General features: G+C 48.8%; 1 protein-coding gene and 1 long non-coding RNA gene across 4 annotated transcripts in view; both read right to left on the reverse strand.

The window, feature by feature from the left end:
- The window catches only part of PUDP (pseudouridine 5'-phosphatase), a 131,734-nt gene that overhangs the window by 66,440 nt on the left and 41,829 nt on the right, over positions 1 to 23,465 (reverse strand). For all 3 annotated transcript variants that reach the window (XM_038586764.1, XM_038586763.1, XM_038586765.1), the window contains exon 3: positions 8,497 to 8,726. In XM_038586764.1, the coding sequence (XP_038442692.1) occupies positions 8,497 to 8,726 (230 nt within the window). The remainder of the gene's footprint in view (positions 1 to 8,496; positions 8,727 to 23,465) is intronic.
- Positions 21,060 to 23,081, reverse strand: LOC119868355. The gene is made up of 3 exons (XR_005386093.1): positions 22,490 to 23,081; positions 21,203 to 22,232; positions 21,060 to 21,109 (listed from the first exon to the last, which is right to left on the reverse strand). It is a non-coding gene; the product is annotated as an uncharacterized LOC119868355 (long non-coding RNA).

The raw sequence follows: 23,465 nt of genomic DNA on the forward strand, positions 1-23,465 counted from the left end.
GTGAATACAAGGGACTAGTCCAAGGTGAAGCCTCAGAATTCACACATAGGGCTTTCCAAATATACCTAGTTATAGAATCTATAAATCATGGTGGAAAAAAAGACACACCCTCTGGTTGTGCTCAGATGTCTTTAGCTAATAAAACAAACCATCCATTCCTCCCCAAAGGATCAAGGAAGGATGTATGCTGATTTGTGGATGGCTGAGTGAAGAATTCCCATCCCAATGGCCAATCTGCTTTATTTGTGCAAAATGCACATCTGAATTCCTTGCATATTCATCTGAGGGACCATGTTTCATGTCAGCAAATAATAAGAGCTTGCATTCTGATCCTGTTGATGGAGCTGTGGACTTTCAGAATTAGGAAGTGTTCAAGAGTAACGGGTCCAAGGCCCCCAGCACCCCTCAGAGATTGGGATCCTCTCACGCAGAGTTTGGACAAAGCCATTGCTAAGTCTGGGCTGAAGCAGGTGGCCTGATGTCCCTGAGGGCCTGGGACTGAGTTCCCAGGACACAGAGATTCGGGGCTACAGCTGCGACAGTCTCCATCTACTCGAGGTGACCCATGCACCCCAGCTTATACATGCAGAGTGATGGGGACATGTCCTAGTTTGGAAAGCCATTTCAAAAAACCCAGAAAAATCACCCCTGGAGTTGTTAAAGGCCACTCTTGAAATTGCTGGGGACTGTGGACTCAGGATTTATTTAACCCAGGTTGTGACGAATCCCGGGATTCTTAACCACGTTACTCATTATCACTCCCTACGCAGCGTTTGCAGGCATTTCCCCCCAAAAGGCTCCCTCTGTGACACAGAGAAGCAGGCTGAGATGGAATTGCGGGAGGAACCAGCAAGGGATGGAGCGGCCAGGCTGAGGGGCTCCCGCTTTGCGAGGTGGTGGGGGCCTCGTGGGAGCCGAGCGCAATGACGCAACCACATACCAGTGTTTACAAACCCCCAAAAGGCAAAGGCACTGACTTACGGAGAAACCCGTACTACCGTTAGCCGGCTCCCCCTGCTCGCCTATTGCAGCAATGCTGCTGCTGTCTACTAAGGAGGACTGAAGTGCACGGCTGTTTAGTTAATTTTTTAGAAACCTAAGATACAAGTCATCCTTTGCAATATCTGATATCGTGTCCAATTTTCCCTGGGAGCGTGGTGGCTTGATACAGATACGTTATATTCTACATGGTGTTATGATGGCCTAATGAGAACTATCATTCTCCGAAACGGCTGATACGTGAAGACTGCACAAGCTCATGCACAAACATACACCGAACTGAGAAAACTGCTTAGCAGTTGTGCTGGCACAACCACATTATAAGAATAAATTATGAAGGAGCCCCTCCGGTAATGTCACAAATCATGGTAACAAAAGTCGCGTTTGGCATACCATTTCAGCAGTTTACATTTTGTGTGATGTATGCGTCTGTGTGTATGAGTCTCAAGAACGAGAAAAAAAAAATTAATTGCTTAGCGATGGGGTTAGCGGGAGTCACGTTGCACAAAACTGAACCAAAACAGCACAAATAGATGAGTGCGGGGCTCCTGGTGGGTTAACGGTCTTTGTAATTGCAGAGGAAAGCGGTGTCGCCATCACGTTGGTTTATTCGATTCAGCTGATCTGAAGGTGCCGGGCAAACGTCAAGAACCGTTACTAACTACGCCTGATTTTGAAATGAAGACGCACGCCCGTTCAGTTGATCTGGGCACAGGTGTGCGTGGGAGGCAGGTTGTATTTGCTGTCCAGGGAGATCACAGCTCTCCCAACGTGCCATTAGCCACAGGGAACACCAGGTAATTACGTGCGTGGTTCCTGCAAACACGGTATTGTTAGGTAAGTATTCTCCACCTAAGAATTGCTGCTAGCCCATTTCTTAATGACAGGAATGGCTGCCTCATTCATCCCCAAGTGAAGACCATCCTATACTGTCTTTTTTTTTTTTTTTTAATTTATTTATGCATGAGAGGCACAAGCAGAGGGAGAAGCAGCCTCGCTGTGGGAAGCCCCACATGGGACTCGATCCCAGGACTCCAGAATCACACCCCGAACTAAAGGCAGACACTCAATCACTGAGCTACCCAGGCATCCCTCCTATACTGTCTTTACTCAAGGGCACTGCCAGCAGGGGGACATGCTGCAGAAGGTCTGGGAAGATGGGGGGGTGGGCATGTGTCAGGGTCTAAGCATTGAGGATGTCACTGGTTGGGACACCTGGACTTTATGTGCAGGGCAGGAGAGCCACGTGGGTGGGAAGGGAGAACCTGGCAGGAAAGCGGCAGGTCCCAGGGGAGGCCTTGACGGGCTGGAGAGTAGATGGACAAGAAGGCAGGAGAGATAAAGCAAGAGTGTGGCCAGAAAGGATCACAGTGACTGATGTGGAAGTCCTGTTGGCCCCTGGGGTGGTGGCCCAGGATGAAGGGAAGACTTGAGAACCAGAGCCAAGCTCATTCCAAAGTGAGGAGGTCGGGGATCCCTGGGTGGTGCAGTGGTTTGGCGCCTGCCTTTGGCCCAGGGCGCGATCCTGGAGACCCGGGATCGAATCCCACGTCGGGCTTCCGGTGCATGGAGCCTGCTTCTCCCTCTGCCTGTGTCTCTGCCTCTCTCTCTCTCTGTGTGACTATCATAAATAAAAAATTCAAAGTGAGGAGGTCGTGGGAGCTGAGCAGAGAGGGAGGGCATAGGGTCTGGCCAGTGAGATGCTGAGCAGCGGACGTAATGAGGAAGTGACACAGGGATGGTTGGAAAAGGAAAAAAGGGCCCTTGGGGGTCAAGGAGGTCCAGAACATGCTACAGTGGCTCAAGGATTATGTTGAACTGGGGACAGTTTAGAATCAAGAGCCGCAGGAGGAGAGTTTTTGTGAGCTCTCCTTATCTTCCTAAAAGCACAGGCTCCCTAAAGAATTCAACTGTCACAAACGCCCTCCCTGGGAGTTTTACAACCAGGGAAAGTTGACTCTTACTGCTGAAGAGAAGTCGGCACAGGTCAGCACCTGGATACGAAATCGCCTAAACATTATGACACTGCCATAAAGCTATCACATCTGCCACCTGTCCTAAGAGCGCATTTATTTTTCCTAAGAGTCATTTGTTCTCCTCAAAGTGTCCCTCTTTCTCCAAGCCCTCCTCAAATGGTATATATGGCCCAGACTCCAACTGCCTCCGTGAACCACATTTTTCCTGTGAACTGCCAATCCATAAGTGAGTAAAAACGTGTGTTATCTGTTACCAATGCCTTTTGTCAGTTTAATTTACACACACCTGATACGGAACCTAAGAGAGTACAGGAAAATGATTTCCTCCCCGACAGCGGAACCTGGAAAAGCAAGCAACCTCGTCCCTGGAAACTCACTAGTGACACCAAGCAAACATAGGTTCAGTGAAAGAAAAGAAATAAAAGGGTAGTAGGTAATATTTGACATAGGTAATATTTAACATGCCTGAGATTTTTTTTTCTTTCTTTCTTTCATGAAATAAGGGGAGAGCTGGGTAAATCCTGGGGCAGGAGACATGACATGATACGGAAGCCATTGTATTCTGCTTAGTGGTTGTGAGTGACAGGAGGAGAAAGTGGTGGTGAGGCCTGGCCAGCGATGGTGGAGGCTGCTGGGTCCCCGACGCCCCTGGAGGTGGCAATGGCAGACTACGATGGCATGGTGACTCTCCTCACCCCCAGAAGGTGCTCCAGTACGGTCATGCCTCTGCTGGGGGTATTGGCAGTGGAAGGCTAAATAACTAAGGAACGTCCAATCACGTAAAACACTCAGGGCCCAGCACAGCTCACCTGGCCAAACACTCAGGGCCCAGCACAGCTCACTTGGCCAAACACTCAGGGCCCAGCACAGCTCACCTGGCCATCAGTTTAATTTTAAATTTGACACAAGCTATGCTTGATTCCCATTATTCTGGGTGGTTCTTCATGGACCCAAAAATGACAGGGGCATATTGACAGGCCACACCTGTCTGTAGACTCTGGGGACAGAGACAATGTATGGTAAAAAGAGGCACTGAGAGTGATTCTTAAATTAACACGTTTCTTTGTCAGGAGGTCACGTAAAACATATTAACAGCCCACAGCAAAAAGCCAGCTCAGGTGATTACTTCTGTAATTGAGGGAATGGTCTTAGTTTTCCAGGAAGAAGACATTATTCAATTACAATTCACCAACTAAAATGCACTTAATTTTTTTTTCTCTTTATGTATATAAACACTTAACGTGCAGAACATTCTTGAAAACAAAATAAAATAAAAGAGGAATTAGAGCACCCGGGTGGCTCAGTGGTTGCATGTCTGCCTTTGGCTCAGGGCGTGACCCTGGGGTCCTGGGATCCACTCCTGCGTCGGGCTTCCTGAATGGAGCCTGCTTCTCCCTCTGCCTGTGTCTCTACTTTATTCTCTCTCTCTCTCTCTGTGTGTGTGTGTCTCTCATGAACAAATAAATAAGATCATTAAGAAATAAATAAATAAAAGAGGAATTTTTTTTTTAAAACCCTAAAACTCCGTTCTTAACATTAACAAGAAAACTAAGATAGGCCAAGTAGTAACTACTATGCTTCTTGGAATCAATTTCAGGATTAGTTGTAATAAACGTCAACCAACAAATCACACATACACGACGCCACCCTTTTTATTCTGCACCAGAGACGTGCGTCTTTGTGGAGTGGGAACTCGAGTGGAGAACCACACAGCCCGAGGGCCTGGGGGTGACTCCCAGCTTGTCCCACAACCCGCCTCGGGGCCTGGAGCCTTGGCGCTCACGCCTGCAAGCCTGCAGAAGCGTGTGTCCCGTGGGAGCTGGAGCCCTGGGGACCGCGGCCCACGGGGTCTCCCCACGGGGTGTCCGACAGCCGGGGGAGGACACGCCAACTGCCTCCTTGGCACGCGGCAGGCACTCAATGAGTCCTCGTTAGTGCTGAGGAGGCTTACGGGAACTTGTGGAGATGGCACCGTTTCTGCTTATTTTTAGCACAAGAGAATGACACATGCATAGCTTAGACATAATGGTTTCAGTGAGAACTTGTTTCACGCCAGCTCCGTTAGGCATTATCTCCTGGCAAAATGGTAACTAACGCTTCACCATCATTTCTCCTTCCCGTTACACTGCTTGTTTTTTACTCCTCTCTGTTACTACTACTGTCCCTAATTAACTGGATGACACCCACTGCATAATAAATCCCCAACGGCAACTGTGAATCTCTCCAGCGACTTAATACTCGTATGAAATGCCCTTGAACTTGGCAGGCGCGCTACTCTTATGCGCCTGCACTGCATCAACGAGAAAGCAGCAGGACATGTTCTAAGAAGCTTCTCATATTTCAGCAGCCGTCTTTGCAAGTGCTTCGTGTATTAGGTAGAAGAAAGAATCCAAGTACAAAATTAAGGGGGTGTCCACCACAAGGAGCCTGTTAAAATCTTCCGCTGGTATCACCACATGCGGCTCGCCCGAAGAGAAACCCAAAAAGCCTGGACTGTATTTGCCTAAGAAATATGACAAGAAAGGTTTCATTTCTGCAAGACAAATACACGCATAAACAAACACAGATTAGCAGCAAGGGTAACGTCTAGAACACTTTATGAGCTAAATTACCGTTCAGATCTGCAATTGCTCATTTTTCTTTGACAAGTCTAAAACAAACATTGTCAGCGAGAAGACACACAGGGATGTGCAGACAGTATGGGAGCGCCGGAGCTCTGCGTTCACTTTGCAGCTGTGCCTTCGCTTTGCACGGTTTCCTCGCAAATGGCCTCATGCAAAGTGAGTACGTGAGAGCGAGCACGTGCTTTTCCCCATCGACTGTTTCCCTACACGCTTTGAAACACGGAAATACCACGTTCCAGTGATATGGTGCCTTGCAAAAGGAGGACGGCTGTCACGGGAGGCATCATACTCTCTTTTTTCCCTTTCACTGCTTCCGCCTTACAAGCAGCTCACGCGAGGGCCACTATCCTACGTAGCGCTTATCAGGTCCTACAGATCGTAACGAAGGGAGGTGCCTGCAGACTCTGGAGCACTCTGCGATCCAGTCTGTCCAGTGTGGCCGCTTCTAGTCCCTTGTGAACAAACAGCAACTTGCACCAAACAGTAAAATGGCTCTCCTGGCAGGAGGGCTTCATAATGTGAAGGTGCAGAGCAGCTCAGGAAGCGAGGTTCTTAGGAAACAGAATGAATTTCTATGGAACTTGTTGTAGGATGCCAAGCATGCGGGCGTATCAATGGCCTGACACAGGAAGCGGACACTCCTTCCATCCCAGATCTGTCCGGGCAGCCCTGGAAAGAAAGGGGCTTGTCTTTCACTCTATGGCCTAGAGGCCGGGTGACCGTGGGCTCGTCCCTCATCACCAACTGCGGTTGAGCTGGATTCAGTGATGAGATTTGAACCAGTCCATGTCTGTGTATCGATGACACTATGGTGGTACTTCTATCACTCAACGATTCTTCGTGGCTGTGATGTCATAAAAAAACATGTTTGGTCTCGGTCACTGGCTCCTGGCACAGAAGTCCCAAAATCCTTGGAATTTCTTGAGCAATCGGAGCATCTTTGTTATTTGTGATCAACCCCTTTCTTGAGTTTCCGCTAATGGAGTCCCTGGTTCCTGAGATGGCTCTGGGCCGGGCTCCAGAAAGACCAAGGCAAGGATAAAGGGATGGACCTTCCAGCCCCAGCGTCTAGGTAACAAAACCTGCAGTACGAGCCCCAGAGCATGGGGTTCACAGAGCTTCTGGCTTGAGGGACACACTGAGGTGCTGGGACAGGTGCACCCGGAGGGCACGGGAGCCTAGTGCCCCCAGCCACCCGGCCCTTGTCCCAAGCATCCCCTCCGCGGGGCTGCTCCCGAGTTGTATCCTTCCTGACACATCAGAAAACACACACGAGATGTCTCCCTGGGTGCCGTGCCTCATTCTAGTGAGCAACTGAAACTGAGAAAGGGGGCTGAGCATTCCATCCCACGCCCAATTTGTTGTTGCCCAGGTGGAAGAGTGGGTGGCAGGGGCACCCCATATCCGGGTGGCACGCTGTGGACCGAGCCGCGAGGCTGGGGGTGTGTGTGGATTCAGGCGCCTGGTGTGAGACAGGAAGTGAAGTGTGGGAAGGCACACAGAGGAGCACCTGACGCACGCACAGTCACTGCCTCGCATGCTCCCTGGAGGGAGGTGGACCCCGAGCCAAGCAACGCAAAACACAACAAAAACAACATGTGCCAGTCACTCGGCTTCAGCTGGAAGAGGGTTTTGAGTCATTCTTGTGGTCTGAATGGTGCCTGTCATTTGTGTCAGAAAAGGGCCACGTCCCGTCTCTGGCTCTCTGCAGAGTGAGGGGAGGAGACAGCCAGAAAAGAACTGTCACGAACTGTTCCTCCCTGAACTGACTGTAACCCCAAGTCCTGAAAACCAGAGACCAACAGGGAACACAGGGCCCACTGTCTCCCTGAGCAATGCCCACCCTGCTGCCGGCACTCACACATCACCCACAGAAACACCCTGTCAACTAAGGCCCCATGGAGTTCTGCAATGTGCTCAGGCACACAGTCAGACCTCAGCCCGCCTCCTCTCAGGACCATCTCCCTGTGGTTCTGGAATATACACGGGCACACAGTCAGACCTCAGCCTGCCCCCTCTCTCTCAGGACCATCTCCCTACAGTTCTGGAATGTGCACGACACACAGTCAGACCTCAGCCCGCCCCTCTCAGGACCATCTCCCTGAGGTTCTGGAATCTGCACAACACACAGACCTCAGCACCCCACCACCACCACCGAAGACCATCTCCCTCTTGCTCTGGAATTTGCATAAGCACACAGTGGAGGCTAAGTATCCATCCTAACAGTATCAGTGCAGAGAGGAGAATCTGAAGCAAAGCTGAGTAAACACTATCCACCAGCTCTAAACGAGGTTCCACGTCGCTGAAACTCTCTGCTTCATCTCCAGTGTGGACTCTGTGTAATGAAGTATTGCACACAGGCTGGAGAAAGGACACTGGAGCATAAAATCTACGAGTGACCCCATCCTGCAGAAAAACAGATGCCTGGAAACTTCATGATAAAACCAGTGGTCACTATGAGCAAAATCCTGGCAGTAACAAAATAGCCGTCAACAAGCATTTGGGGAGAGCACAGTGGGTCTTGATGATTTACATGTGTGTTGCAAACCATATGCTCCTTGAAGTCTGCTCATTCCAAACAAGGATGATGTCCTGCCACCCTTCCTTGCAAACCATTCATTGGGCAGTGTTCTACCAAAGATAAGCTTCTATGATCACGTCCGTGCATCCCAGATCACTGACCTGGTGACACGGGGAGACATGCTCCCCCACAAAGATGTGACCTTACCATCCCCTGGCCACCCCACTGCCCTTCTCACCAAGCATTTGGAGTTCTGCACAGTGACCCTCTGACAGTGAACACAAGGTCCCCTGGTAGTGGGCAAACCCCACCTTCGGTGGTGTGCTGGGCAACAGGGCCGCTGGGGCCACTTTCTCATCACTGAAGAAAGGCTTACCTTCTCCATGGGAGGAGGAGGAGAAAATCTCTTGGCACAGGCGAGGAATATGTCGGGATCCGGTTTCCCATTCTTCACTTCGGGGTCATCCCCCAGAACGATGTGGTCAAACAAGCTGAAGAATTCCTTGTGTCTGCTGGTCTTCATCTCGAACGACAATAAGCTGGAGCTGGTGGCAACGGCCAAGGGCACGCCATGCTCTCTCAGGTGGTGGATCAATTTTTCTACTCCTGGGGAGGAGAAGGGAAAGCCTTGAGTGAGGTGGAGGAGGTGGAGGGCCACAAGGCCCCCTGAGGACGCTGTGCTAGCTCTGTGACCTGGACTCTTTGCCACCTGTTCTCAGGAATGACGTGATCTGACACAGATTTCCTGAACGGGCTGCGGGGGGAGGGGTTCAGGGCTCTGCAACACACCTACTCAAAACAAAACTCAAAAAGCAATTCAGGGTTCGCTATAGCATTTCCCCAAGTAACAGAAGGCAATTTTACTGGAAAGAAACAGGGCTTTGTTTGCTGGTCCTCTTTTGCTGAGACGTGGAAACCAGGCAGACTGAGCCCAGGGAGGTGCCTCTGCACTTGGTGGACCATGTTTTGTTCTGTTTTGTTTCTTTCCTGGAGCAATGAATATGCAATGATCATGCAGTGGGTGTTTTCTGAGAAAACCGGCCATTCTAAAGGCCATTCTAAGGGAAAGCAATTCAGTCATTCGTCACACTGCCGGGGAGAGGAAATCCTGAAAGGGCTTCTACCACAGGCTGAGGACAAAGGCCAGAGCTGAAGGGACAGCTGCAGGGCTACCTGAGAAGGGAACAGAGAACGAAACAGACTTGCTGAATGCAGCTGAGCAACAGCAGCAACGCATCACCTGGAAGGAACGTTCCCCATACTCTGGGTAACTGTAAGGATTAAGTCAGGGAACAGGCAGGCGAACATCATTACTCAGAGCCGACGGGGAGACGGCTGGTTATCAGAAATGTGTCGAAAACAACAGGACCTCCCACCTTGAAACCTGTGCCGAGCATGACAGTAACGTCTAAATCCACACACGTTATCGAAAATACTCCTGTGAATAATCATATAACCAAGACTGTTTTGGTAACTGCATGAGGCGATGTCCCTAGTTTCTTAATTGCTCCAGAAAAGACGGACACACCCCGTTTTCAAACACCTTTAGCTGTTCACGAAGACAACAGACACTGGAGTGCGTGAGCTTTAACAGAAAGAGTCCTGAGATGTTCAAAGGAAGATGTGGATCTGAGCTCTGTGTCAGGACAACGTTAAAACTTTTTTAAAAGGAAAGCACAATCTAGCACTCCGCTGGATGTGAAATTCGTTACGTCTGACACCCAATCAAGAGTTACCAAAAAAAAAAAAAAAAAAGAGTTACCATGCCTACACGTAAGCAGACAAATACAACACATGGCCAGGAGAAAAAAAGCAATCAATACAAATGAACAGAGACATGGTTGAGGGGAAGGAATTAGCAGATCATGACTTTCTAGCAGCTTTCTAAACATCATACATATGCCCAAGCTAGAAACCACCAGAGTGGAAAAAATAAAGCAAAAACAAAAGTGATATCCAATTACACACTATCTATAGAAAACCCATTTTAAATAAAATATTCACACAGGTTAAAAATAAACAGATTGGAAACCATATATCTGAAAGTATTAATGAAAAGTAGGGTTCGCTATATTAATAGCAGACAAGTGTGCTTTAAAAGAATGGATGAGGGGATCCCTGGGTGGTGCAGCGGTTTAGCGCCTGCCTTTGGCCCAGGGTGCGATCCTGGAGACCCGGGATCGAATCCCACATCAGGCTCCCGGTGCATGGAGCCTGCTTCTCCCTCTGCCTGTGTCTCTGCCTCTCTCTCTCTCTCTCTGTGTGACTATCATAAATAAAAATTTAAAAAAATAAAAAAAAATAAAAGAATGGATGAGGAGTCTCGGAGATAACTAGAGACGTTTCATAATGACAAGTAGGTCAATTGATCAACAAGACATACTTCTAGATGTGTATGTATGTTATAACAGAGCTTCAAAACACATAGAGGAAAAACTAATAGAAGTGAATGCAGAGACTGAGGATTTAAACTCCTGTCACTAGTTGATAGAACAAGTAGACAGCAGGATACAGCAGACTTCAAAAACACTATCAAGCAACTTAACTGAACTGACATTTATATAACACTTCACCCGAAATAGCAAAATACAAATTATTTTCAAGTGCACCTGGAACACGCAACAAGCTAGAACATGAATCCATGAGCTACAAAAAAAAAAAAAATTTTGCAGTAATTGAAACCGTTCAAAGTATGTTCCCTGACCATAAAAGAATTAAAGCAGTTATTAATAACTGAAGTGTATGTGGAAAAAATATTTGGACATTAAACAATACACTTCTATGTCAGATATGAATCAAACATGAAGTCACAAAGGGCAATTAGATGATATTTTCTGGAGAACAAAAAGATAACATCGAAATTTGAGGGATGTGGCTAAAACAATGTTTAGAGGAAAACTGATGGCACTAAACACTTGTATTACAGAAGAAGATGGTCACAAACCAGTAATTTAAGCCAAAAAAGATGAGAAGAAAGAAGACCAGTGATGTAAGCTTCCACCCTGAGAAAGTGAAGGACGAAAGTACAATCAAGTTAAAGCAAAGAAAAGAAAGGGAAGAAAAAAATAAGGGGGGAAATAAATGAAATCGCATAAAAGAGAATACAGAAAATCAATTAAACCAAAAGCGAGTCCTTTGAAAAGTTCAATTTAACTGGCAGATTGTTAGCCAAACTGATCAAGAAAAAAAAGAAGAAAGAAGATCCAAATTTAACAGCGCTAGTAATCGAACAGACGGCATAACGACAGGTCCTTAAATTCATTAAAAGGATTAAGAGATGCTACTATGAGCAACTTTATGCCAATACACTCAACAGCTTAGATCAAATGGACAGACTTTTTGAAAGAGACAAAGCTCACTCAAGAAGACAGTAATAACCCCAACAGCCTTACACCTAGTAAGGCATTTGTAGTTAAAAGACTTTCTCGTATCTGGGATTGGATGGCCTCATTGGTGAACTTAGCACACACCTGAGAAAGAAACAACACCAATTCTGAGCAAACTTTTCAGAACACAGGAGGGAACATGCCCCAGCTCATTTCACAGGACCAGGTATTTCTCTGATATGAGAGCTGGACAAAAGGCAGACAAGAAAACCAGACACCCGTATATCACCTCAATACCGTCACACCTAAGACAGTTTCAGCTGTCGCTAGTCTTCTACGTCATCAGTTTCCATGCAGTTTGAATACATGAGTTGAAAGTATGAAGATGCCAAAACACTCAATGAGGTTGCAACAACCATTGATTAATATCATGGATTAAATCAATTAGCTAAATTTCAATTAGAAACCTTTACTTAACTGGCAGGTGGCAGGAAAGAACGCTTACAATAAAAATACAGCCAATAACAAAACTTTGTCTGGATATAGTAATTAAAGGTGAGTCTTGATAACCGTGAAAAAAAAAAAAAAAAAACTGCCACTTGTTCTACGATTAAAAATGGGCTCACCCGGGAACAGCAGAGAATCACAATCCAGCATGAGCGAGCTACAGCAAAACCACAGGCAGGTCCAACAAACAATAGACGGGGGCATTATTTTACGGAGAAGGAGTGAGGAAGTTGGACACGTTTTTGTGGACAAACGTGCACCGGAGAAAATTTAGAGTCCAGAATGATGACGGTTTCTCACGGGTTGACTTGCAGGGGTGGCAGGTTTCTGGGAGGAAAGGCAGGGTACATGTCTCCCCGCGGGGGCCTCTAAGTGATGACTGTTTCGTGTTAAGGATTCTCCTGTTCACGCTGTAATTGATCGTTCTGTGATTGACACTGAGTGGGACTGCTTCACCCACCAGCCTTCCCTTCTAGTATCCTGCATGCACTTCAGGGAGCTTTCTCCCTATATATGTTCCCGGCCTCAAAATGATATGAATTTAAAATAAGATTTTCAAATTACTAAATTACACTAGAATAAACCAACATTTAAAAAAAATGGACCGCATTTAAACACCCTGCTCTCTGTAAAACCCACAGGAAAAGACAGTTTTGCTGAAAATATTCTTTTGTGCTACCATTTTTTAAAAAATTCAAACACAGTTCCTATCACGTTAGCTAATCTCGTGAACATTTCCAGCTCTGGGAATGTTCTGTAATGTTCCTGATGTAACAGTACAGAAATATGCATAAACAAGTGCACAGCAACAAACCTCTATGGCAGGGAACATACTCAGAATCTGTACAGATAGGAGAATGGGTCACAAATGGTTCTGCAGGACTGTTTTTAAATGATACTGAGCGTCCTGAACGTGGTTGAGACGAGAGTGAACGTGACCCAAGGGAAGGATGTGACCACAGTCCTCGGGTGGGACATTAGGCAAACAGGCATCCTCTTGATGCTCAATGTTATCACCCAACAAATCGCAATGATCAGCATTCCTCGTGGAGCTGCTCCAGGGGAGTGCAAGTACACGGTCACGCACGTAAAATCACCTGGGTGACTACTTGACCGGCGTGACCGTAAGATCCGTATAAACGTTGGCCATTGTCTGATCATCAGGCAAAACTTGAAGATATCATCACTAAGAAATCATTTGAGTCTCTGGAGATATAGCTGGCTGACTCCTTAAAAAAAAAAAACAAAAACAAAAACAAAAAAAAAAACCCCAAAACTCCCGTATCCTTTAACTACTGTACACCACCTTTCTCTTACCAGTCCCTGCCCCTGAGAAGTAAAAGACTAAAAATGAAAGTGGAGTTCTGTCCTGCAGGGAAGCTGGTTAATTAAGTATATAAATGAAATCCCGCTAACGGCCTCTGGCCCTTGGTGTGCTTGGGTTGGTGTAAGGGAAGGGCACAGAGACACACGTATTGCTACAAAGAATCAGCTCTCAGAGGATATTCATCTACAGGGAAGAAGTAAGAAATGTGAAGAATCAGCAGTCTTGATAGGAAGAATGCTTTCCTCTTACTTCATCCTAAAGACCTAAGATGGATGAGAGAGAACATGGATGCTGCCGTTAAAATGGATTCGGAAAAGGAGAAATGTAGAAAAGACGGAGCGCTGACGTGAGTTAAGGTATTTCTTTGGCATTCACTCACTGAGCAGATATATCCGCGGACATCCCACTAGCTCAGGCCTTGTGTTTAGCACGTCACCCTAAATGCAAAGACCTATAGTGAGGAGTTAATAATGGGGCAGAGGGGAAACTCCTGCAGAGATGTGCATGCCCCTAGGAACTGTGGTGTGGGCGCGGAGTCTAGGTGTCTCTGGAGTTAGGCCGAGGAAGACAATGGCATGTGCCACTGGGGCCATGCCATGTGGTCAGCTGATGAACACCACCCAGCTACCCAGAGTTAGACACCAGCGCTGTCCTGGGACCAGATATAGTGTATAGGACTCAGCCCAGCCTAGACCGCCTACACCTGCATTCTGGTGACAGCTATGGCCCTTCTTTACCCGACCCACCCGCGGGGAAGGGCCTCTCCTGGAAGGTCGCACAACTGCCTGCTGGGTATGTAGGTGAACACCTTGATCTGATAGATCAAAGCCCTGATCAGGTGTAGTGGGTTGACTGGTGACGCCCAAGAAGATATGTCCAAGTCCTAACCCTGGGTCTAATGACCTTATTTGAAACAAAGGTCTTTGTAGATATGACAAAGGGTCTTAAGAATATGATCGTCCTGGATTTAGGATGGGTCTTAAATGCAATGGCTAGCATTTTAATCTGTCTGGGCTGTCAGTACGCAACCCCCAGGACGGGTGATTTAAAGACAACAGATTTTTATTTCTCGGAGTTCTGGAAGCTGGTAGGCAGGATAAAGGCACCACCGATTCTGAAGCTGGTGAGGCCCCCTTGGCCCACGATGAACAGGTCACTGTGTCTTCACATGGTGGAAGGGGTGGGCTAGTGCTACAGGGTCCGTCTTATAAAGGCAATAATCCCATTCGTCAGGGCTTCACCCTCATGACCTGATCACACCTCCTGACAACCCTACCTCCTAATGCCTTCACACTGGGGGACTAGGGACTCAATCTATGAATTTTGTGGCGGGCACACACATTCAGACCACAGCAACTGTGTCCCCATTAGCCAAGAGGAGAGACAGGGAGACGGCCCTGTGTCCATAGATGCAGAACATGGAGGGATGCAGCCCCGAGTCCATGAATGCCTGGAGTCCTCAGAAGCTGGGAGACACAAGGAAGGATCCTCCACTAAGCTTCAGGAGGACGTATGGTCCCATACAGATGCTCTGCATTCTGGGAGGAAGATGCTCTGGGAATCTCTAGCTACCGACTCCAAGACCCAAAGAGCCTGCAAGGGGCGGTCAGTGCCCTGGGCGTGGAAGGTCCTGGGAGACGGTGGAGCGATGGTTCTCAATAGGGGTATTTTGACACCTGTGCTCACTCAGAGGAGACCGTCGGCAGTGCCTGGACTTAAACTTGACTGGTTTCTAGTCAGTGCGTTGAGATGGAAGGCCCGCAGGCAGTGTTCATAGTCCCCGGGGAGATGAACTCATATGGACTCACACTAAAGCCAGGCCCTTTCATAGCTGGATTCTAATTCCTTCTGCCCTAAGTATGGGGACAGTGATGGAGAGGACCATACATTCTACCCTCGTGCCAGGATGCAGGATTTGAAAGACATGCTCTTCTTAAGTGATGGCAATTCAGGTGACGGGCTCCCCTTCCAAGAAGTGATGTTTCCCTGTGAACGTACCTGAGGAGCACCGAAATCCCCATCAGCCTCACACCGTATTCAAGTGGACATGACAAGGATTGCCTGGTCTACCATTTTACTTAAGGCACTGGTCCTCAAGTCGGGGGGATAGTTTTGCTCCCACCCCTGCTGACAGACATTTGGCAAGGTCTGGAGGGTTTTTTGTTTTGTTCTGTTTTTTTGTTTTTTATTTTTGTTGTGACAACTGAGAAAGGGAATGCTCCTGGCACCTGGTAGGTGGAGACCAAGGATGCTGGCCACTGTCCACCCTACAGTGCACAGGACACCCCACAAGCAGAATGATGCAGACCCAAATGTCACCACTGCTAAGGCTGAGAAGCCCTGCCTTAGCATGAGACTCTGTTCTGGAAACTCTGGCTTCTAAGAGGAACTTGGGCTCTTCCCACATGTCCAGCATCAGAGCAGGCCTGAGGGTACAATAAGAAATAAGAAAGAACAGTCCCGTGTTCCTCTGATCCAGGGTTCATAGCCTCGAGAGGGGTCCACATGCCAGCAAGTCACAGTGTGCTCATGACAATGTTTCATGTCCACCTCCTCTACTTCTCTGTAACTCAACCATTGTCTGAGGTCACACGGACCTGGCGTGAGTCACGCTCTCCCAGCTCCTGCGTGTCTTTCACTTTTTTCACTCTGAAAGCTGGGTTGTTTATAAAATGGGATGGGGTTGGATATCCTCATCCCATGGTTCCAGGCAAGATGAAGTCACTACTATGGACTGAAGTCCCCCCCGTGAAATTCCCCTGTTAAAGCCCTAAGCCACAAAGGGGTGGTGCTGGAGATGGGGAGGTGATTGGGGTTCTGTGAGGTCATGAGGTGGAGCCCCCTAATGAGATCAGTGCTCTTATAAAAAGAGGGAGGAAGACAAAAAATAAAATTAAAGTTAAAAAAAAAAAAAAAAAAAGAGGAAGACACACCTCACCAGAACCCAGCACGTTGGCACCCACACCTTGGACCTCCAGCTTCTAGAACTGTGAGAAATAAATGTCTGTGACTTACGACGCCCAGTCCATGGTATTTTGGTATGGCAGCCCGAGCTAAGACACAAACCTGAAAACATTAATGCTCAGGCTACACCCTCAAGTCTTGGAAGATGCTGGATACAGTTAGTGTCCTTCTGTTATTAAACTTGGCAGAGGAGGAGAGTTCCCCTCAGTTGTATGCCTCAGACGCAATCCCCAGCTGACCCTCCCACACATCACGTTTGCACGTTGCACCTTGTTACCCCACAGTGAAGCCCACGAGCCAACCAGGCCTACACAGAAGACTCCCAATCAGGTTTCTGGGGTGTACAGAGTTGAAGAGTGTTGTCCCCCAAATTCACGTCTGCCTGGAACCTCAGAATGTGACTTCATTTGGAAATAGGGTCTTTGTAGGTGTAAATGGTTGAAAATCAGGAGATGAAGTCATCTTCGGTTTACAGGGTGAGCCCTAAGTACAACAACCGGTGTCCTTATAAGGAGAAGATGCAGAAATGTGGGGAAGGAGGCCATGTGAAGACAGAGGCAGAGATGGGAGGGATGCGGCCACAAGCCAAGGGAAGCTGGGAGCCCGCAGAAGCTGGACAAGGAAGGAAGGACTCTCTGTCCTAGTGCTGGGTTGGGGCCCAGCTGGGAGCCTTAGCCAAGTGCAAGGTATCATCTGAGGTAGGCCTTTTCCTTGGTGGGCCTTTGCTAGGTTAGTGTTGGCATCTTTGCTGTGAGGTGGCTCACGTCTCTGGAGAAGAGCATTCCAGGATCTTGCTGGTTGTTCAGCTGAAGGGGCCTCAGTGGGCAGATGCCCCCTCATCTTCAATGTTGTCTGCATCCTCCGTGTGTCTTATCAGTGGCCATCTGAAGCCTCTCTGGTTCAGTTCAGAAAAAGAATACTGTGTTCTGCCCAGAGTGGGGGAGGATGGCATCTTGGATACAGAAAATGGGGTAGAGGACCCAGGTTTCCAGCTACCCTGCATCCAAGATTTCAACCCGCCCTGCAGTGCTTTTTGCCCTATTTTATCCTGCCTTCGCTGAAACATGCATCCGGCCTGCTGCCTATTCTCAAATGGGAAAATAGTCAAAAGAAGACTGCTTCGTGACACATGAGAAAGATTTGAGATTCAAATGTCAAGAGTCCCCACAGAAAGCTTTGTGGGAGCACAGCCACACTCATTCATATCTCTGCATACTGCTGCTTTCAGCTCAAAAGGTAGAGATAAGCAGTTGAAAGGAACACCGTGCATGGTCTACAAAGCCAAAAACACAGAAAAAGTTTGCCTACCTCTGCTCCATAGCAAGCAGATCTCGTGCACGCACCTGAGAAAAAACAGTTGAAAGGACACGCAAATGAGAGGTAAGTTTCATAGTGAAGGAGGCCAGCCAGGCATTGAGATCTAAGTCCTCTGCCTCTGAGCCAGGGATGCAGGCGAGAAGTATCACAGTTCACAGGGATTCTTCTGGAGACCTTACCAGGGAACTGCCATTTCAGAACAGGAATCCACAGTCCCAGCGCCGTCTTCTAGCTTGCACTGAACTAACTACTCGGGAATCACGCTCAAATCACTGGAGCATTAGCAGAGCCAACTGTCCAAACAATGTTGAGGTTAAGTGTCTATAGTACGTACGTATCGTACGCACTGTAAAATATAACGGGGTATCCGGTGGGGAAATGCAGAGCACACAGGTATATCAATGTTTATAAACGTCTAAAGTTCAATTTCTGTGCTGTCGTTAAATCTCATTACGGATGTTGGATAATTTACCATACACGGAATATTTTATTCATCAGAGGTTCACCATTTCAGTGCAACAGGAAAGGAGCATAATTTTTGAATCTGCAAAATATTTTCATCTTGTGAAATTTAGTCTGCATGAATCCCTAATGGGCAAAAATTGTGTATATAAAAATTAAATCACTCCAATACACCAACATGCCGAAAAATCTCCTTATTAAATTGCCCCTTCAATACACTGTGCATGGACAGAGAAAAATCAGTCAAGTAAGATTCACATGACCCAGAGAGTATGTGAGTTGTAAGCAGCTGCACATTATTTTCCGAGATGTGGGACATTCAGAAAATGACCATTTCCAGCAAGTTGGGTAGTTAAGGGACACTTTGATCACATGCACGCATTAGGAGACTCCATTATGCTCGGGAGCCCCGTCCTTACACTAGCAATGACAGGGGTCATTACGGAGGCTCCGCAACGGGTGTGGTTGGCCGTCGGTGCTGAAGGGAGGACGCAAGGGAACACCTGGCAGTCTGTTTTTGGTGTGTCTTCTCATCCTGACTGGAGTAACTCGGGCCTTCTAGGTTTGCACGAATTCCAGAAAAACTGCAGAAAACGGGGACACTCTTTTTAAAAATACTTACTGAGTTTTGAGGTTTTCGTCCATCTGTTTTGTTACTATTTGAAGAGAGTGTCCAATTACCGTCGACCATTTGACAACAAGGACGTGGGGGTGCTAAGCCTCTCACAGTTAAAATATGCACCCAGTAACTCTGACTGTCCCCAACATTAACTACCAAGAGTCTCCCGATGATAGAAACAGCCAATCAACACATATTTTGTATGTGATATATACTATGTTCTTACAGCATAGTAAGCTGGAGAAAAGAAAAAATAATTAAGAAAATTCATAGGGCGTCCTGGGTGGGTCAGCGGTTCAGCACCGCCTTCAGCTCAGGGCATGATCCTGGAGACCTAGGATCGAGTCCCACATCGGGCTCCCTACAGGGAGCCTGCTTCTCACTCTGCCTGTGTCTCTGCCTCTCTCTCCGTGTCGCTCATGAATAAATAAGATCTTTTTTAAAAATTAAGAAAATCATAAAAAACACATTTACAGTACTGTACTGCATTTACAGAAAAACAGCTGCGCCTTAAGTGGCCCCACGTAGGTCAAGGGTAAACCGTGTTTCAAAACACTGACAACTGCGGGTTAAAATTTCCTTCCGCGCCTCTGTTTATTTGATGGAAAGTTGCTTAAAGTGTTAACTTTATTTACTGGGAATCACTTGTAGTGTCCCTGCTTCTAAGGATCTGCAACTACAAAATCAATGTACAAAATACCTATTTAAATCGCCTTTTATTTATAGTCCAGGAGAAAAATATCCCAAGAAATGCAGCTAGCTCAGTGAATCTTTGGGAGTCTCTATGATAGCTCCGAATAGTAAGACAAAACTCTTTAGAGTCACTTAGGCAGCCAAGCAGTGGGCGCGCTAGAAAACCCAGCCTCAACTAGTGCGTCTAGTGCACCGCAGACCAAGCCGCGGAACGCGACGTGCTCCACCCCGGCCGCGCGCTAATGGGCCTCAAGGCCAAGGCCCAGAGCTCACTGCTCTCTCGTCTTCTCTGAAGCTGCGGGCCACCCTCTCGGTGAGACGACACGGGCCCGGCCAGCACAGAAGGCGGCTAAATCTGCAGACGATACGAAGAGACAGGCAGACCTGGGACTCCAGGGTCTGCACCCGGATGTGCTAAGGGACAGGAAAGGTGAGCACGTGCCAAACAGCTCCCATCCGCAGCAGCTCCTTCTGCCTGCCTCGGGCATCCAAAAATGTGACCCAAACAACAGCAGATCTGTTGTAAAACAACTTTTACTTCACTGTATGGCGGCCGGTGATGCGGCTGTAAGGCCACTGCCGCATGGTCAGGACAGCGGAGCGCGTAGGCCAGGAGCTGTGCATTCTACAGTGCGAGCGCCACCCTTGGTAGTCTTGGGGCACGTGACTGGAATCCCGCCGGCCCCGATGGCATCGTCTGTGATATGCAGATGCCACGAGGGACCAGAGGTGGACAGGCATGCACACCTGTGAAAACAGGGAGGACCCGACGCGGGCCGGTCCTCAAGGCTCACTGGTGACTGTCACTATCACGGATGCTCGCCCACGAGCCACCTGCAGAGCCATGCAGCGTCCTTCTGGGACAGGACAGAGGGAGAGTGTTCTGGGGCCTCTGGGGATGCCCAGGCTCTGTGTTAGTGAGACACACGGACCCCGTAAGTGGCACAGAACCTGCTGATGTCTTCTTCAAACTGCACTCGGCATAAGCCTCATGGAGGTCCTGCAGCAAATGAACATGAGCCTGTAGCTGCTCCGTGCACGCAGGATGCTCTGCGCACCTCGTGTGCCAGGGACATCCTGCATTTAGGGGCTCACGAAGCACAAGCACCTAGCACACCAGGGAAGTTCTCACTTGCCTCAAATCTGTCTCGTCCTAGAAACACTGTCAACTTAATTCAAATCATTCAGAATTTTCCTACTATGAATCACGTATGTGATTTTCTATACATCTACATGGATGATTTTATTCCTCCAAGGGGTGCACGAGTGAGTGTGAGTCTGCGTATCCGTCTACCCACACATGCAGAGGTATCGTAAGGTCTGCAAGGACACAGCCTTCCAGGTGGTTAAGGGGTAAGGAACGGTCACGTCCACGGAGCAGGAACTCAGCGGGAGGGGCTTCCAGTGTCTACACTCTGCTACTATATGAAGCAAGTGTGTGATTTCCCTCATGACAAAAGCAGTAAAAGGACTGACACAGTGATTGTGGCCTGGGGACCACGAAGGGACAGCTTCCATATGAATGACTATGCTTTTCTTCTTTTTTTTTTTTTTAAGATTTTATTTATTTATTTATTTATTTATTTATTTATTTATTTATTTATTCATTCATGAGAGACAGAGAGAGAGAGGCAGAGACACAGGCAGAGAGAGAAGCAGGCTCCATGCAGGGAACTCGATGTGGGACTCGATCCCAGGACTCCAGGATCACGCCCTGGACTGAAGGCAGACGTTCAACCGCTGAGCCACCCAGGGATCCCCTATCCTTTTATTCCTATAGAGACACATTCGGACATGTGAAAACCCATGCGGAGACTCAGCTTCCATCCTTACAAGCTGCTGGGGAGCACTTTAAGATTGTTTTTACCTGTGTGGTGCGACAGCCTCAAATGTTCAAGGACCAAGTGTTAACGGAGTTGCAGCCCTGGTCTGTCACGTGAGTACTGATTTTTGGCAGCAGCACGGGTCACACTGGGTCTGTGGTCCGCTGAGACCTTCTGGCTCCACCTCAGGTGTGACGTCCTTCTATCCTGGTCCTCCTCTTGCGCACCTGCCCGGCTGCCCATCACCAAGGGCCGCACCCAGAGGGACCCCCTGCACCCCAGCATGGGGGACTCAGTGTGGAACAACTCCCATTCAATATCCCAATGGCTTCCCACTGTGGGAAGCAGCAAACAGATGAGCTTGGGAGCACGGACCCTCAGGAACCGAGCTGAAAGGCCTATTATTCCACGAGCACATCCACGAGCAGAGGCCGAGCGTCAAGCTGTCACGGAAGCAAGTGCACTGGCTGCCTGAATCCGCCACGTCCACCACCTTGCATCTGAACGGCCATGCCGTCCCGGCTCACCACCCGGTATCGTGTGCTCTCCTCAGGTGACCCCAAGGTCAAGCACAGCCACCGAGCTGCTGCTGCTCCAAGCACAGCGTGCCTTACTTTCATCCACACCCAGTCTGCAATTTCCTTCTGATGTGACCCTGTATGCGTCTGTGGGCTTTCACATGGGCAGACCTGCTTGTCCTCCAAACAGGACTACACACCCACCCCGGCCGAAGGGTCCCCCTGAGCACCCACTCGGCACTGGACGGTTGGGAGGGCTACAAGATAAGGCACGAGAGCTGCAGGACGGCACCCAGGAACCGAGTGCCTTCGGGCCTAGCTGGGGGATGAGAGCACGAGCCACAACGGAGGGGGGCTGTGCACACCCCTGCTGACGGCCTCAGACGAGTAAGGCCGTAAGAAGCACAGGAGGAGGAAAGGAGGGAAAGAACAGGCACACACGGAGCATCAGACGTCAGGACGCAGGAGGAGCTGGCCTGGCACACGAGGAGGAAGGGACTCGGCAGACAGGGGACGACGTGCCCAAGTCTCGGACAGCTTGCATTGTTCCATGAAGCTGAGCAGAGATGGAGGAGAGCATGAGTGCCTTGTGAGCCCCCCGTGAGGTCCGGATGCTGCCTGGGGAAGGCCCCCCCTGCACGCCCCAGTTTATGTGCCGGAGCAAGACTCCACCATGGAAACATACCTCCAGTTTCCAGCGGGGGCGGGGGAGGGGGCCTGACCCCAAGAGCACTCGGAGAGCCCAGCGGAAGAGTGGGGACTGATCTGCCCCCCGTACCACACACACACACCCCAACCCCACAGGCCACACACCTGCTAGCTCCCCTCCTCAGCCGCCTGTCCCTGCGGAGGAGCCCTGGACGCCACAGCCCTCGCTGTCCAGTGAACCAGGGCCCCAGCTCGTCATCTGCGCTCTGCCCCCCTGCAGGGACGTCCTCAGGAGCAAGGAGGAAGGGGTGCCCACGGGGAGGGAGCGGTGCAGAGCCGAGCACAGGGCCCACGCCGGGCTTGTCACACTCCTCCGACTCGGCCCGGAGGCCATGTCTTGGGGTCTCCTTGTGAAATGCACAGAACAGAACAGGGAAGCCTTCTGGAGGATTCCATACCATAGGAGGTACCTCTAAGTCAAGTGATGCTTGGAAAATTATGCCAACTACATTATTTTATCAAACTCCAAGAACCTGAGGATGAAGGAATCTGTCGAAGCCAAAATATAGCTTACTGACACCTTTCATGGGGAATGATTTTTAAAAGGTTTTCCTAAAATGCCAAGTCAAGGACTTTCCTAGTGGACTGCAAGATGCACTTCAACTTGTGAACCCATACAACCTGTGAAAACCCCAGAAAAGTTAAAACTGATGAGCCATTTTGTCTCATTTTCTATATTTTTTGGCACAATTCAAAAGAGCTCTGTTTTCATAAAATAACCAAACCGTGCACTAACTCAGGGCTCACATTTACCTACTAAGTCATGTGGAAAACACCTCCAGAGTGTCTGTACTGAGGAGGCGCATGGCCATTGTAGGAGGAGAGAGGCTTCCTTTAAGACACAGTCCAGCTGATGTCAGAGGGATTCTGGTCAGGTCTGCCTCTGTGTTGAGCCCCATGGGACAGTCCTATCCTGCAGGCAGTAAAGGACACAGCCCTAAATCACACCTGCAGCCTACTGCCCCCCGTGATGGGCCCAGAGAGGGACATACCCCTGCATCATAACAGGGGGAGCTGCTGCCCCTGGTGATGGGCCCAGGGAAGGTCACACCCTACATCATAACTGGGGGAGCTGCTGCCC

The sequence above is a fragment of the Canis lupus genome, chromosome X (genome assembly GCF_011100685.1).
Source record: "Canis lupus familiaris isolate Mischka breed German Shepherd chromosome X, alternate assembly UU_Cfam_GSD_1.0, whole genome shotgun sequence".
NCBI classification, from domain to species: Eukaryota; Metazoa; Chordata; class Mammalia; order Carnivora; family Canidae; genus Canis; species Canis lupus.